Source organism: Astyanax mexicanus, chromosome 23, assembly GCF_023375975.1.
Source record: "Astyanax mexicanus isolate ESR-SI-001 chromosome 23, AstMex3_surface, whole genome shotgun sequence".
NCBI lineage: Eukaryota > Metazoa > Chordata > Actinopteri > Characiformes > Acestrorhamphidae > Astyanax > Astyanax mexicanus.
The window spans coordinates 22,553,500-22,568,954 of NC_064430.1; the positions used below are offsets into that span (position 1 = coordinate 22,553,500).

The 15,455-nt window shown below is 40.0% G+C and overlaps 1 protein-coding gene across 1 annotated transcript; it reads left to right on the top strand.

Moving 5' to 3' along the window:
* Positions 1-15: 15 nt before the first annotated feature.
* Positions 16-14,957, top strand: gtpbp2b (GTP binding protein 2b). The gene is made up of 12 exons (XM_022665432.2): positions 16-418; positions 2,925-2,951; positions 3,839-4,023; positions 5,027-5,138; positions 5,340-5,537; positions 5,983-6,157; positions 6,273-6,492; positions 7,212-7,347; positions 7,917-7,975; positions 8,917-9,088; positions 9,169-9,333; positions 11,570-14,957. The coding sequence occupies exons 1-12, from the start codon at positions 230-232 to the stop codon at positions 11,762-11,764; spliced, it is 1,833 nt and encodes a 610-aa protein (XP_022521153.2). The 5' UTR covers positions 16-229; the 3' UTR covers positions 11,765-14,957.
* The last annotated feature ends 498 nt before the right edge of the window (positions 14,958-15,455 follow it).

Genomic DNA, 15,455 nt, shown 5'->3' on the forward strand with positions numbered 1-15,455 from the left:
CCCCCCGGGTCTCCGCGGGAGGAGGAGGCGGGTCGGTCGGTGCTGAGGAGCCGCAGCTGAGCGGCTGGGATGCCCGGCCGCTTCGAGCTGCGTCAACATCGGCCTCGCTCCTCGGAAAAGCCCCGCGAACCCCGAGTTTACAGCCTTCTGTACACGGGGTTTGCTTCTCCTTCAGCGGGGAGCGATAGGACAGCTGTTCGCCTGGTTGGCTAAGCCAGCGGCTGCCGGGATGCAGGTGGCCGAGCGCCGGGGCGTCGAGCCCGGACCCAGACCTGCGCGGCCGGCCGCTGCCTGCGGTTCGGTCTCCGGCTCCGGCTCGGAGAACGGAGAGAAGAGGAAGAACAGGCGGAGGCGGCGAAGAGGAGGGAGACGGCGGGGAAAGAAAACCAACGAGCCGCCGCCGTTTCTACCCCCGGAGGTAACAGCGGTTTTACCGTTAGGTTTACCTGGACAGAGAGCTCTCAGTGTTTACTGTAAGCCACTGATGATTAGCGGATAGCTTAGCTTAGCTAGCTAGGTTAGCTTAGTTAGTTTATTTTAGTTAGCATAGCTGCTAACTTAACGGTCAGTTAAATATAGCGTTAGCTAGCTAGCTTAGTTAAGCTAGATAGGTATGTTGTTAGCCTTGCTGCTGCTGGCTTGTTAGCTACGTTAAAATAAAAATATGTAAATATATTTAAGGTATTTGGTAAGTTTTTTTTTCCTCAGCTAAAGCCAAAACATTATTAAAAAAATCACAAACAGACATGATTAGCGGAGAGCTAAGCTGGTTAAGTTTAGTTAGCTTAGTGGCAACATTGCGGCCAGTTAAATATAGCGTTAGCCAGTTAGCTTAGTTAAGCTAGATAGATGTGTTGTTAGCATTGCTGCTGTTAGCTAGTTAGCTACGTAAAATAACTATATTTAACGAGGATTTTCGTGCTCGACTAAAGCCTAAACATTGATAAATTATTTAATTTGCAGAATCAGACACTCAGTAACGTTAATTGGTTAAACATTGCTGATGCCTGGTCAGTCAGTGTTTACCGTTAGCTAAGTTACTGATGAATAGCTGATAGCTTAACAAGGTAAACTAAGCTAGAACCGTTTAGTTGGCAGTTCAGTTGCTAACCTAACGGTTAGTTAAAAATAGCGTTAGCTATGTTATTTTAGTTAGCAAAGATGCTAACCTAATGATCAGTTAAATATAGCGCTAGCGAGTTCGCGTATCTAGCTAAGCTAGGTATGTTTTTAGCCTTTCTGCTGTTAGATAACGCTAACTATGCTTATATAAAGATTTGTAGGTGATTAGTTTTAATTAGTTGGGGTAATGGGCATCTAGCAAATATAGCTACATGCAAGTATAGCAATATGATTAATTATCTAAACTCACCAGTAACTTAAATCTGCTTTTTTCGTTGTGCTTTATATGCAGAGCTGAAAATAGTAGAAACAAATAAATGTAAATGTTGTCTTTGAGGACTATTTGGCTGAACACCATTTTGCATGTATTAATCCACCATGCATACATATTTAATATATGTTTTAGATATGATTAAACAATTTCTCAGTCATTTGAGTGTGTATTTATAATCAATATGGTGTAATAACGTTTTGTGAGAGAGCTTTTAGAGAGCATTAAACATTTAAGACGTCTGTTGCCATTTACCATGAGTGTAGACTTTTGAGACTGAAAGTTTCTCTGGCTGATATATATATATATTGTAATGTACTGTAACTAAAGTTAAGATATGTGCCTACAAACCCTGATGCCACATTTATATGACAACAAAATAGCTGTGTTTAAAGCAGCTCCTGCATCTTTAGCAGACTAGGCTTGCTGGCTAATAGCACCCTGTCAGGCTGCTGGCTGTGCGGGTGTCAGCTCAGCTAAGATAAGCTATACTCAAAGCTTCCTCAGCTGTTCTGCCAGGCTTTAGAGTCCCTCATTGATTTCAGACAGCGCCTTTTATTTCATTTCCAGTCAAAACAGCCGAGCAGAAAATACCCAAGGATGGAGAGAAGAAGAACTCTCAGAAGTGAAGCCACCACAGATCTAGTGCTGGTTGCAGTGTTATGTGTAGCGCCACCCAACCCTATATGTTACAAAGACAAAACAGCCCATTTTATCTCATTTTCTCCTCTAAGCTTTTTTCCCCGATGTAATATTTGCAACTTATTTATTTACTCCAAAAAATCAAACATTATTTTGCTATAGCGTCAGAAAAAAATGTTTTGAGAAGCGTTGGACACATCCAGGTAGCTGCACCGTTAAAATAGCAATCCCCCAAAGTCAGAGCTCACCTGACTCTAAAGGCTTATGGTTTTGTTCCCATTACACCCTAAATTAATCACACCCATGATTAATTAAGATAATTAGTACACGGCTTTTGTGCGTTTCAAGCCGCACAAGGTATACTTTTCCTGTCATTACAATAGCAAAAACACACTGACAACAAGCTGCACGGTGCACAGTTGACGGCTCATCTATAGATCACTAAAATAGGGCCTGTGTTCTTCACAGGTAAGTAGGATGTTCATGTAATGATCTAAATGAGCCAGCTAGTCTTTGTGTACTTAGTAGATGTACTGTTCTCAGTAGTATTTATACTAATCCAGTGCTTTCGTCACATTTATTTTCTGGCCTGGGTTGATTCCAAATACAGTTTAAAACTTTCACAGCAGCTTCGTTAATCTCAGTTAATCTGAGTACTGTAGTTTTTTATTTGATGAAAATGTAAACAGTTTGGTGATAAAATACATGAGCTACACTTTTACTGTTGAAACATTTCACTTAATGGATAGACTAGGTATCCAGTGGAAGAATCTGCTCTGCTTTTGGTGCTTTAGCCTGTGCTGCTTTGATAAGCCAAAATATCTCTATAAAAAAACCCTGTTTGTTGAATTGGGCCCTAATTGACAAGATTTTTTTTTATCTGTTTCAGGCAGAGGAGGGGAACATCGAGTATAAGGTTTGTCTTAATAATTATATATACTGTACTGTACAGACATGTCTCGGTGGATGTGTTCATTTCCATTACCTGATTTAGCATAATTAAGCACTGACTTACCAAAGCAGGTGCTGATATGATGACTATAAATAATACTAGATTCTATGAAGAGAGATTTAGAGATGTTTTATTGAACACTTTTCTGGAATAATCATTACTTTTTAGTATGAATATTATTTGTATTTATTTATATTTATTTATATTGGAATAGTTTTTTAATATTGTGTTTATTAGGTCAATAAACTCTTACTACAGAAACGAGAAACATCTCATTCTACCATATTTTTTGCACTATGAGGCGCACTTATAATCCTTTAATTTTTCCAAAAATCGTCAGTAAGCCTTATAATCTGGTACGCATTATCTATGAATTCTATCAGTCAAGTAATAGCATTTGCTGTGAAACTCTAGCTCTTTCGCTCTTCAGAGGTGAGTATTATCGGCCTGTAGCCTGCTGCTAACCCCGGATAGCATTGCTGGAGCAGCATTAGCATTAGCCGCTGACCACAGCACTAGCTCTTTTGCTGTTCAGTACGAGTCTTTCGGACTGGAGTAAAGGACAGTTTTTATTTACTTAACTTAGCTTAGACACCCAGTGGCAAGACCAGCTGAATTTAGAAGTACAAATGGTGACACCCCTGTTCTTTGCTACAGTCAGTTCAAATGTGCCTTATAATCCGGTGTGCTTTATGTATAAAAATAGACCAGAAAATTAACTTTTATTGATTGTGTGTCTTATAATTAGGTGTGCCTTATACTAATCTTCACAGGGACTAAAACATTGTACAGTACTGTATATGTTTGTAATCAGAATCTTAGCCGCTCTCTGCTGTCTGTTCTGTCCTTAGTTGAAGCTGGTGAACCCGACGCAGTACAGGTTCGAGCACCTGGCTACTCAGCTGAAGTGGCGTCTGCAGGAGGGCCGCGGGGAGGCCGTCTATCAGATCGGGGTGGAGGACAACGGCCTGATGGTGGGACTCACCGAGGAGGACATGAAGGCTTCTCTGAAGACCCTGCGCAGGATGGCTGAGAAGTATTGAGTCTTTTTTTTCTTTGTATCCAAGACTTGTGCAGTATATAGTAATTATTAATATAATAAAAACAGAAGAGACCATATTCCTAAAATTAAACCGGGTTCTAGAGTTCAACCGATTTGGTTGCATGTGCGACATAATTTCTCACTGCTGCAACCAGGAAAAAAAAAGCGTCCGCAAATCTGGAAGCCTCCCTGTGGTTCAACATCAGAGACATATTATTTCTATATCATGGTCTAAACCAATCAGAGACAGTGAAAGTGATATTTAATATTGAGGTGTGTTATTAACAGAATTCATGAATAAAACAGTGATTAATTTAGATAGATTAAGATTCAGTTAGCATCGCCACTTAGCCATTAAAAATCTCCAGCAGTTTGTTAGCTAGCATTGAGCTGCTACTTTAACCAACAATTAATCAATCAATCAGTTAATCAATAAGATATAAAACAAAGAAGATAAAAATAAGAATTTAGTAGGAATCATGAAATCATAGGTAATAACATCAAAGATAATAATGCAACTACAGATGAATAAATAAAACTAACAGAGGAGTAAAAATCTAATTAGCAGTAACTAAAAACAGTAAAAGAAGAAAAAATATATATATTCAAACTTAAAAAAAGTTCACTTAAAATTGAAAAAGACCGAAAACAACTTAAAAAAACATACCAAAAATTAAAACGAATAACTAAATAAAAATTTAACGTTAGAGATTCCTGTAGTGAATTCAGCTTGCTGCTGCTCTGTGGCTAAAAGCAGAGTCTGTAAAACTGCAGTGTTATGTACGATGTGGTTGACAATTTGGGTGTTTAATTAAGCGCTTGATTAAATATTTGTTTATTTTATGCTAAAATCAATTATAATTTCAATTATAATTGTAATTATATATTTATAAATGACTGGGACTCTGGGGTAAAACAGTGTGATGGGGACGTCCCCATTAAGAGCTTGTTCAGAGCTTGTTCTTATCTAATGATGCTTCTGTTTGTCTGCACTCAGGGTCGGCGCTGACATCACACTCCTGAGAGAGAGGGAGGTGGACTACGAGTCGGACAGATCCCGCCGGAAAATCGCGGAAGTTCTCGTGCGGAAAGTTCCCGATGACCAGCAGGTTAGGAAGCTCTTAAACTGCAACTCCTGATTGTGGGTCCATGCATGGTGCATGCTGATGCAGCACTATGGAGTAGCATCACAGCGATGCTGATACTAATGTTGAGTTAGGAAAGTTTTGTGTTAGAATTCTGTAGAGCTTTACTGGAGGACAGATTCTGAACTCAGAATCACTAAAGACAGGATGTGGTTGTGCTTGCAGTTTCTGGACCTGCGCGTGGCCGTGTTGGGGAACGTGGACTCGGGGAAGTCCACTCTGCTGGGTGTTCTGACCCAGGGCGAGCTGGATAACGGGCGAGGCCGGGCGAGGCTCAACCTGTTCAGGCATCTACACGAGATCCAGACGGGCCGCACCTCCAGCATCAGCTTCGAAATCCTCGGCTTCAACAGCAAAGGGGAGGTGAGTCCACCACCTGGTTTATATATGAAATAACAAAAAAGATGCAGAGCTTTCAGACTTCAAATAATGCAAAGAAAACAAGTTCATATTCATTAAGTTTTAAGAGTTCAGAAATCAATATTTGGTGGAATAATCCTGGTTGGTTTTTAATCACAGTTTTCATGCATCTTGGCATCATGTTCTCCTCCACCAGTCTTACATGCTGCTTTTAGATAACTTATTGCTGCTTTACTCCTGGTGCAAAAATTCATGCAGTTCAGTTTGGTTTGATGGCTTGTGATCATCCATATTCCTCTTGATTATATTCCAGAGGTTTCCAATTTGGTAAAATCAAAGAAACTTGTCATTTTAAGTGATTTCTAATTTTTTTTCCAGATATGTGGCTCAAGTGCACCAGATCGTTATATATATAGTTCATATTCGTGCTCATTTTTCTGTTTTTCAGGTGGTGAATTACAGCGAGTCCCGCACAGCCGAGGAAATCTGCGAGAGTTCATCCAAGATGATCACCTTTATCGACTTGGCCGGTCACTATAAGTACCTGAAGACCACCATCTTCGGCCTGACCAGCTACTGCCCCGATTTTGCCATGCTGGTGGTGGGAGCCAACACGGGCATCGGTAAGTGAGTTCACATTTATAGGGCGTACAGTTCTGCTCAGCTCCTTCTGTTAGTTCTTATCAGTGATCTCCTCCTCCTTCTCTTCATCCTCCTCCTTCTCCTCCTGTTCCTCAGCGGGGACCACTCGAGAGCACCTGGGTCTGGCCATGGCGCTGAAGGTGCCCATCTTTATCGTGGTGAGTAAGGTGGATCTGTGCAGCAGCGGCACGGTGGAGAAAACGGTCCGGCAGCTGGAGAGAGTCCTGAAACAGCCTGGCTGCAACAAAGTGCCCATGCTGGTCACCAGCCCTGACGACGCCGTCACCGCCGCCCAGCAGTTCGCCCAGTCTGCCAGGTATAACACTGTCGCCTGTGTTTAGTGTTTCTGTCTCAATATCGGGTACAGGTACTGCTGGTGGTATTCAAAGCATCTCAAGGTGGTACAGTAACTAGATGACCTCGGAAAAAAAAATTCAGCTTGCATTAAAATATTAGAAACTGATCTATAAAATTTCCACCTTAAACTATTTCTTAAATTTCTTAAATTACATTAGTTAGTTTTTAGTGTTTTACCCATTAAAACCTGTATGTAAGCTACTCTCTCACTCTGTCTCTCTCTTTCTCTCTCTCACTCTTTCTGTCTCTCTCACTCTCTCACAATTAAGAAAAAGGTATTGTTATTGAATTCAAAGTAACATATCGGTGTTGAACATTTTAAAACAACACCTACGGAATATAATGTCCTATTATCTGGCTTCCACTGCAAGACCCTGCTAAACTCATTCAAAGCTTCACTGCATCAAATATGCTGGCCAAGATAACACCTCACAACATATACAGGCGTGGAAATTCCATTTAGATATGTGTATCCCATGACTTTTCACTTTGTCTTCTTGAAAACCTGCACTTTTCAGTTTTGGCCACGAGGTGGTGCTTCATACCAGTATAGTGTTTTTATTTCTAGGTGTCAGTTTCACTAACGTTCTCACCTTGTCCTCTTTATGTCACGGTTTATAAAGCATTATACAGTTTATACAGCCGTGTGACACGCTGCTGTGTTTGCTTCCTGTGCAGCATCACTCCCATCTTCACCATATCGAGCGTCTCCGGGGAGAACCTGGATCTGCTGAAGGTTTTCTTCAACATCCTTCCACCCCTCAGCAACAGCAAGGAGCAGGAGGAGCTGATGCAGCAGCTGACCGAGTTCCAGGTAAACACACACATACTTACATACATACATAACATACATAAAAGCTAAAAAAATATTAACATTTTGAAACATTTTTCTATTTGTTAAATCTTCATTTAACCAATAGTGAGAGATTTGATCTATTGATATTGCACTACATGTGCATATGTTTGTAGACACTACTAATAAATGCATTCAGCTACTGTAATTTGTACTCATTTGGGATTCACATAAAATATATAAAAATCTATTTTTTGAAATCTGGCAAAATCAGTCAGTATCCTGACCCTGCTGATCCTGACTGCAATCAGATCCTCACAGAAATGTTCCAAAATTAATTATAAAGCCTTTTTTTGACAGTAGAGACAGTTACTTTAATATTTTAAATACACTTTAAATATACATGTCTTAATAAATCTAGTCTGTGTAGTGTATAATATAATAACGCAGTCATTCACATTTAGGGAGCAGTAAATATATTGATTTTAATTGTCAGGAATACTTAGAAACTAGAATTGGAATATATACCGGTAATATGTTTTAATGTTATGAGTTGTGCACAGATATCTAATATGGCTGTATTCTGTCAGGTTGATGAGATCTACAGTGTTCCAGATGTGGGAACAGTGGTTGGAGGAACGCTGTACAGGTGAGCCTGTTTTCACCTCTAATCACATTTAATTACCTCTCATCACCCAACTTACTGTATAAAATCCAGTGTAACGGTGCGTGTCCACTGGCACTTTTCCTTAACGCATGTCGCCGTGCCGGATCTCTCGGCTCGCTGCGTGTGGGCGTGTCCGTGATGTTTTTGAATTTAAATGAAGCAACAGATGTAGTCAATCATAAATTTTTTGTAAACCTCACTGGGATCTATACAGGGTTCATACGGTCATAAAAAACCTGGAAAAGTCATGCAATTTTAATATGGCAATTTCCAGAAAAATAAAAATACCCGGAAAAGTTTTGAAAAAGTTGTGGAAATTTGCATCTACAAATCTTTGTTTTTCCTTTTGTTGATCTATCGATGGAGAAAAGCTATTTTGAGCTAACAAATACATCAGCTCAGAATTAATTCAGTAAATGTTTTATCAAATTTTATTTAATTTAATTTCTACTATAATCAATTTTGGTTATAGTTTTAGTTGATTTTTGGTTTATTGTGCATGTCTGCATTGACCTTTTAAAATTGCATGGTCCTGAAAAATTGCTCTGAAGTCATGGAAAAGTCATGGAATAGTCATGGATATTTCTTAGTTAAAAACTGTATGAACCCTGTCTATAGCTGTATAAATTCATATTCCGCCATTTTTTAGCCTCTCTTCTGTGTTTGAAAGGCAGCTGTTCTATGTGTGTGAGGCTTGTATGTGTGTGTGAAGTCGCAGCCTGCTGTTCCCTGATTGGCTGGACGCAGCATGGCGGCCGGATTCATTTGAATAAAATTGAGCTCTGCTAAACTTTTTGCTGGAGGGCGGGGCTGCGCTCAAAGCAACCCAGCATGCACCACGTCATACACCTTCATCAACTCACCAATGGCTGCAGAACACGGGAGATTTGAATAATATTAAAATATTTTTTTACTGTGTGTAGTGGTGTGTGTCGTGAGGGGGATCGTCTGGTGGTGGGTCCTACAGATGAGGGGAAGTTCCTGAGGTTGAAGGTGTGCAGCATGCAGAGGAACCGCTCGGCCTGTCGCGTCCTCCGAGCGGGACAGGCTGCTACTCTCGCGCTGGGGAACTTCGACCGCTCGCTATTACGCAAGGTACACTCTTACACATCTCACTCTTACACATCACATGTGATTATATACTGATTACAGCTCGTATGTTTGTGTTGGGTTAGGGTATGGTGATGGTGAGTCCAAAGATGAACCCCACCATTTGCTGGCAGTTTGAGGCCGCCATCGTCCTGCTGTTTCACGCCAAGACGTTCCGGCGGGGCTTCCAGGTCACGGTGCACGTGGGGAACGTCCGGCAGACTGCCACGGTGGAGTGCCTGCTGGGCAAGGTGTGTCCTTCAGAGCCTTCTCAGAGACTTATTGCTATTAGGATATTAAATCTCAATGTGAATTTAATATTATCTCCATTATATCTTTAATATTAATATTAATGTTAGATTTATTAGACTGTAGAAGAATGACTTCAGAATGATCATTGAGTCTAAAGCTATTAATAACAGTCATGACTAACAGGTAATGAAAAGATGTACCATATTTTACGGATTATAAGGCGAATTAAGTAGGGCTGGACCCGAATATTCGGGTATTCGGATATTCGTTCGTTGAGTAGGTATTCGGTTTTTAATTTTGGTATTCGGATATTCGTTTTTTTTCTCCTTTCCATAGTTCCACCTCAGTCTAACCACTTCTGTTCTCGCGGGTCCCGTCAGAATATCTTGCGCGCGGGACAGAACTGAACTGTTATTGGCTGGAGTGGGAGTTTAATCCAGACGATGCGGGAGCAAATTAATAAATAGTTAAGAAAACTGTAATAATTGTAAAAAAAAAAAAAAACTAAAGAAAACTCTCAACGCGCAGGATGGACCGACACACACACGCACACACCGATGGTGCAGCGCTGCTGTTTTAATAAATATATAAGTAAATTTGAAGCATTAAATGTAGTTTATTTAATTTATATTAGGAACGTGGGGCGGGAGCGGCAGAAATGTGTATGTGGCGGGCGGGCGCGGGATTAAAAGAAGCAATTTTTTTGCGGAGCGGTAACGAGACAGAAACGCGGGAGCGTGGAAGAGTGGGTTTAAAAATCAGTCTCGCGCAGACCTCTATTATACATGATAAAAAAAACGAAACTGATTTATATAATAAAACGTAAGGGGTAATGTGGCAACAGTAGGGGCTAAATCGGTTACAAAAGCCTGGCCTACAAAAATGATGTCTGAACGAATTTCCTCTTATCTAATATAATTTAAAATGGTTTAAAAATATAAAATAATTTCTAAGCAAACGAAATATTTCATATTGAGCTTATAGCCCAAGTGCAAAAATACAAAATCAGTAATACGGCTATGCCCTGCACAATCCTTAAACCGAAATAGACCAAATACAATAACGTCATTAACAATGACTTTCCTCTACTCTAATATAATTTAACATGGTTTAAAAATATAAAATAATTTCTAAACAAACGAAATATTTAATATTGAGCTTATAGCCCAAGTGCAAAAATACAAAATCAGTAATATGCCCTGCACAATCCTTTAACCGAAATAGACCAAGTACAGTTTACAATGACTGTCCTCTAATATAATTAACAATGTTTAAGAATATAAAATACTTCCTGAACAAACGTTTTTTTTGTTTGTTTTTTTAAGCAAATAGCCTAAGTGTGAAAACACAAACAGCAATTTACTGGGCTGGCTTGCGCAGCGGAGAAACCGTGCAGCAGCAGCCTCCTAGCCTGCTTACGCAGCGGATAAGCCGCGGTGTAGGGCAGCAGAAATTCCGGGATGAAAACACAAAGAAATCTGGGCTAAAAACACAGAAAAAATATGGGGTGAAAACACAAAAATCCGGGATAAAAACACCAAAAATCCGGGGTGAATATGTCTTGTCGGTCAGAGCAAATTGAACATTTTTCAGTGGTTTAAAGGGGCCGTGATTTCCTTTTTTTTTTTTTTTTTTTTACCTCTTATTTTAAAAACGAATATTCGAATATTCGCTTCGAATCAGTGCCGAATATCCGGAGCTCAAAAAACGCTATTCGGGCCAGCCCTAGAATTAAGCAACACTCGTAGGGGTGTCTCTATGTTTCCATTCTAATGGGGAAGCTGGAGAAAGCTCGTAAAAAAAAAAAAAAAAAAAAAATCTTTTAAAGTCAATTTTGTCCAAGGGTGAGCTCTAGCCCCAGTTAGCAGCGCTACTCAGCTCCGGTTAACAGCACTACTCAGTTTCGGTTAGCAGCATAGCCAGCCCTGTTTAGCTGCGCTACTCAGCTGTGGTTAACAGTGCTAACCAGCCCTGGTTAGCAGTATAGCCAGCCCCAGTTAGCAACGCTAGCCAACCCATTTAGCAGTGCTAGCAGCCAAGGTTAGCAGCATAGCCAGCTGAGGTTAGCAGTGCTAACTCCCCTGAACTCTGTACTTCAGTGGAGTGGCTTTACTGCTCCTTAATACCTGACTGATAGAATATATAAATAAATATGGTATATTTATGTATTTGTTTGGCCTAGCCTTATAGTGTGTTTGTGTGTGTATGTGTGTGTGTGTGTGTGTGTGTGTGCAGGAGGAGTTGAGAACAGGTGAGAGGGCTGTGGTGTGTTTCCGCTTCATGAAGCACCCGGAGTACCTGCGCGTCGGAGCCAAGCTGCTGTTCCGGGAGGGCGTGACCAAAGGCATCGGTCACGTGACCCACCTGCTGCCCACGTCTCAGAACAACGGCCACGACCAGAACCACAAACCCCACCAGAACCACCATTAGAGAAGGAGTGGGACAAGACTGTGTGTGTGAGTTAGAGAAAGAGAGAGAGAGAGAAAGAGAGAGAGAGATTGTGTGTGTGTGTGGCCTTTTATTTTCCTGCAGATTAGAAAGGGGCTCTGTATTCGCTTCAGTCACAGATCAGATGGCGTTTCTTAGTTAGATTTGCCCGTCTGTTCACTATGTGGAAAGACTGCGAGAGCAAGAATTGAGTTTTATATTTTTTTGGCCAGTTTTTATACTTTATGCCAGGTTCACACTACATGATTTTAGCTCAGTTTTCAGTTCACAGTTTTCAAGTTTTTTTTTTGAGTAAAAAAATGTGCTCTGAGAGAAATTGGGGTTAGCTCGTGATCAGTCACAATCAGCCATACCGTCTAAACTACTAAAAGACTCTTGCCTAGCAGACATCCAGCAAATATTCAGCATGTTTAACATCCGATCCAGTCGGCGACTGGGAGTCAAGATCAGTGGCTACCTACAGACAATGGGACGTAAAAGAAGAAGAGAACCATGGGTCCAAAAATGCATCTTCTGCATGATCAGAGCTAAACATTTATAGAAAGTCTAATCACTTTCTGTTTCTCTGTTATATCAGAAAATTACTGTTAAACTCTAGAAGGAGCTTATCAGTGAGTCCTCTATGAATGGGGTGAATGGAGCGTAACGCTTTTCTTGAGTATTCCTTTAATTTTCTAAAGTAGAATAATGTATTTTACAAAAAGTAAAGGAAGCATGCCTGTATATTTCCTTTTATTTATTTTTTTTTAGTAAAGGTGCTGCATTACTGCTGCTGCGAGTTGACGTTGGTAATCTGATGCTGGCTATATAGGCAGAACACTGAGTTTAAAACCTTAAAACATTGCCAGCTGTACTGAATCATTTGATATAAATCTGTGTTGAGGAAATGAAATGATCAGTCATTAATAAGCTCTGATTTTGCTCAGTTACTTCATATTAACTAATTCATTTTAGAGATTCTCTGGTTTGGTATGGCTAGTTCTCGCATGTTTTAGTGATAAATAAATGGTATTTTAGAAATCTACCAGGTGAGTTGACGAGTTCCCATGTTGAAAAATCGTGTGATTTTTTTTAACCCATGTCGCTGATCAGTTGTGTAGTATAAAAGTCACAATAACTGAAGTAGTGTGCAGCGTGAACAGCACAAGGACTGACCACTCAAACAGTCATGTTTAGTGTGAACCTGGCATAAGGTAAAGCTCATCTGCCTGCATTAGTACATTAGTTGCTGGTTTATTAGTTCTACCTACATACATATATCGATATTCCTTAAAAACTTGATATATCGCCCAACCCTTATCTAACGTCACTCTACTCGTAGGCTAGAAATGTGAAAAGCTCCCCAGCTTCGGTCCCACCAGGGTGAAGGGTGGCTAAACATGTGAATAAATGATAGATTTTATCATACTTTTACTGTATTTTTCACACTATACGGCGCAACGTATTATAGGGCACATTTTAAGTTCCATTTGTTATGAACAGGGCTGTTGCCATGTTTCCCTTTTAATTTAGCTAAGCTAAGTTAAGTGAACAAAACTGTAATTCTAAAAAAAAAAAAAAAAAAACATTTTCAGACAAGTCAGACCTGTCAAATCAGTGCTGGATGTTAATCTACACAGATTTCTCTCCTAAAAACTGTTTATTTGGGTGAGTAAAGTGCTTCTGTTTATTTATAGTAAGCTTAGATATCCAGATTTCCACTCAGACCAGAGCATTAGCATTAGCGGCTAACTGCTAATGCCACCCACCAGCGCTACACTGAGGAACCCTGAGTCTTCTGGTAGACTACAGTCTGATATACTCATCTCTGAATGGTAAGAGAGCTAGCGCTTAGCACGGTTAGCAGCTAATGCTAATGCTGCTCCAGCAGTGCTAGCTGGGGTAAGATGCAGGCTAAAGTCTGATAATACTCACCTCTCTACGACCGAATGGCTAGCACTTAGCAGGTAATGCTGATACTGCTGTAGAACTAAAAACTGGAACTGAAAACTAATACCTGACTGGCAGTGCTGATTTTTGGGAAAATTAAAGTATTTTAAGTGCGTCTTATAGTGTGAAAAATACGGCAGTTCCTTTTAAACACCAGCAATTTGACATGCATTGTTTTTTGTTAATTTTAAGGCTTATTTAAAGTTATAAATATCTTTTATTTTATATTGTGCTGTTAATAATTATGGACGTGTATCACCCAGCTATAAGCAGTGGGAGCATATGCTGCTGCCGCAGGGGTCTTAACGAGGTTAACGAGGTTATTCTGTGCCTGTGTGAAATACCAGTCATGACTTTTAGTCACTTAGTGTATTTAATTGATTATATTCAACACATTTCTTGCTTGTTTGTGCCAAGCAAGGCCTGTAAAAAGCATCTAAACTGAAAACCTACAGATATGTGCAGTGCAAATGTTTTAGGCATCAAATAATCCAGAGTAAATAAACCAAACAGATCGTATTCTTCCTCTTTAACTCAAAATCTTTCAATAAACAGCGATAACGGAACTGTGTTATAATGCTGGTGTACGCCCGCAGCACAGCAGTGCCAATATTACATGTTATAGCACCAACCTCGAGTGTATTACTGGTTAAATAATGTGATTTATGGGCCTAGAACCTTTGCACAGAGTAGCATTGAGTATCCAATGTGTCTTTCAGGACAGGGTTATAAAATATATAATAAAATAGAACATTTGTAGGAGGAAAAAACAAATGGCAGCTGTTTTTCGGCAGGCGTCCTACGGGATCTTGTGCATGCCCGAGTGAAGATGATGTCTGTGTGTGTGTTCTGTAACTCTGCCCACTCTCCTTCTTGAGATTATGTGCAATTAACCAGAGACTGAATGTATTATAAATGGGAATTAGATATAGATTTTAAGGTTTTAAGTTAAGCTTGAGCGTTGGGTTCTGTGCCCTTCGACGTGTTTAGAAGCTTAAATCGCGTTACTGTAATTTTCTCCGTTTTCTACGACTTCCATCCCAGTAATCTTCTGTCCTGCATTCCATGGCACAGCATTAGGCCGCTGTACTGCATGCTGTGCTTTATGTAGTCTGCGTAGAAATAAAGCTAAATACAGGAGTGTGCATGAGAAACTGAATGCACTTTGCGTATTTGGGGAAGGGTTTCTGTGGACTGTACTGTATTACAAATGCACTGCGTCTAGTTCACCTAATAAAGAGATGTTATGGGTTTGGTGTCTGTGGAAAGCTTACTGTATATATCCTTCTACACTCATCTACACAATAATTTAATTTAAAGGAAAAAATTGTAAATTTTTTAAAAAAATTTAAAGGAAAAAAACTACTTTTGTATTTCCACTTAGGTCTCTACTCCTCTATTTAAACATTCCAAGCATTAAAACATCTATTCATCCATCTGTTTTCTATAAGCCGTTTGGATGCTCCTCCCTTATTGTGATGTCACAACAAACCAGGAAACCTGCATAGAACCACCCTGGCTCTACCCCTCACCTGTCAACCCCCATCAGAGCCCCACCCCATAGATTAGTGGAAGAAATGCCAGAAATTCAGTCTGCTGGTTTAGAACCTCAGACAGTACACATCAGGATTTGCAGATTAGGATTAGCAGACTTCTTCTGAGGTAGGGATCTTTATCTTTATGCAAGAGTGATTTTCTGTAAAGAACTTCATGAATATGTTTTGTACAAATCATAGACCTACTC

Bases quoted from the DNA above. Each gene is read 5' to 3' on its own strand.
- gtpbp2b (XM_022665432.2), top strand. From the start codon at position 230: ATGCAGGTGGCCGAGCGCCGGGGCGTCGAGCCCGGACCCAGACCTGCG. The intron at 9,089-9,168 runs GTACACTCTTAC...GTGTTGGGTTAG, and splicing joins ACCGCTCGCTATTACGCAAG to GGTATGGTGATGGTGAGTCC. The intron at 9,334-11,569 runs GTGTGTCCTTCA...GTGTGTGTGCAG, and splicing joins TGGAGTGCCTGCTGGGCAAG to GAGGAGTTGAGAACAGGTGA.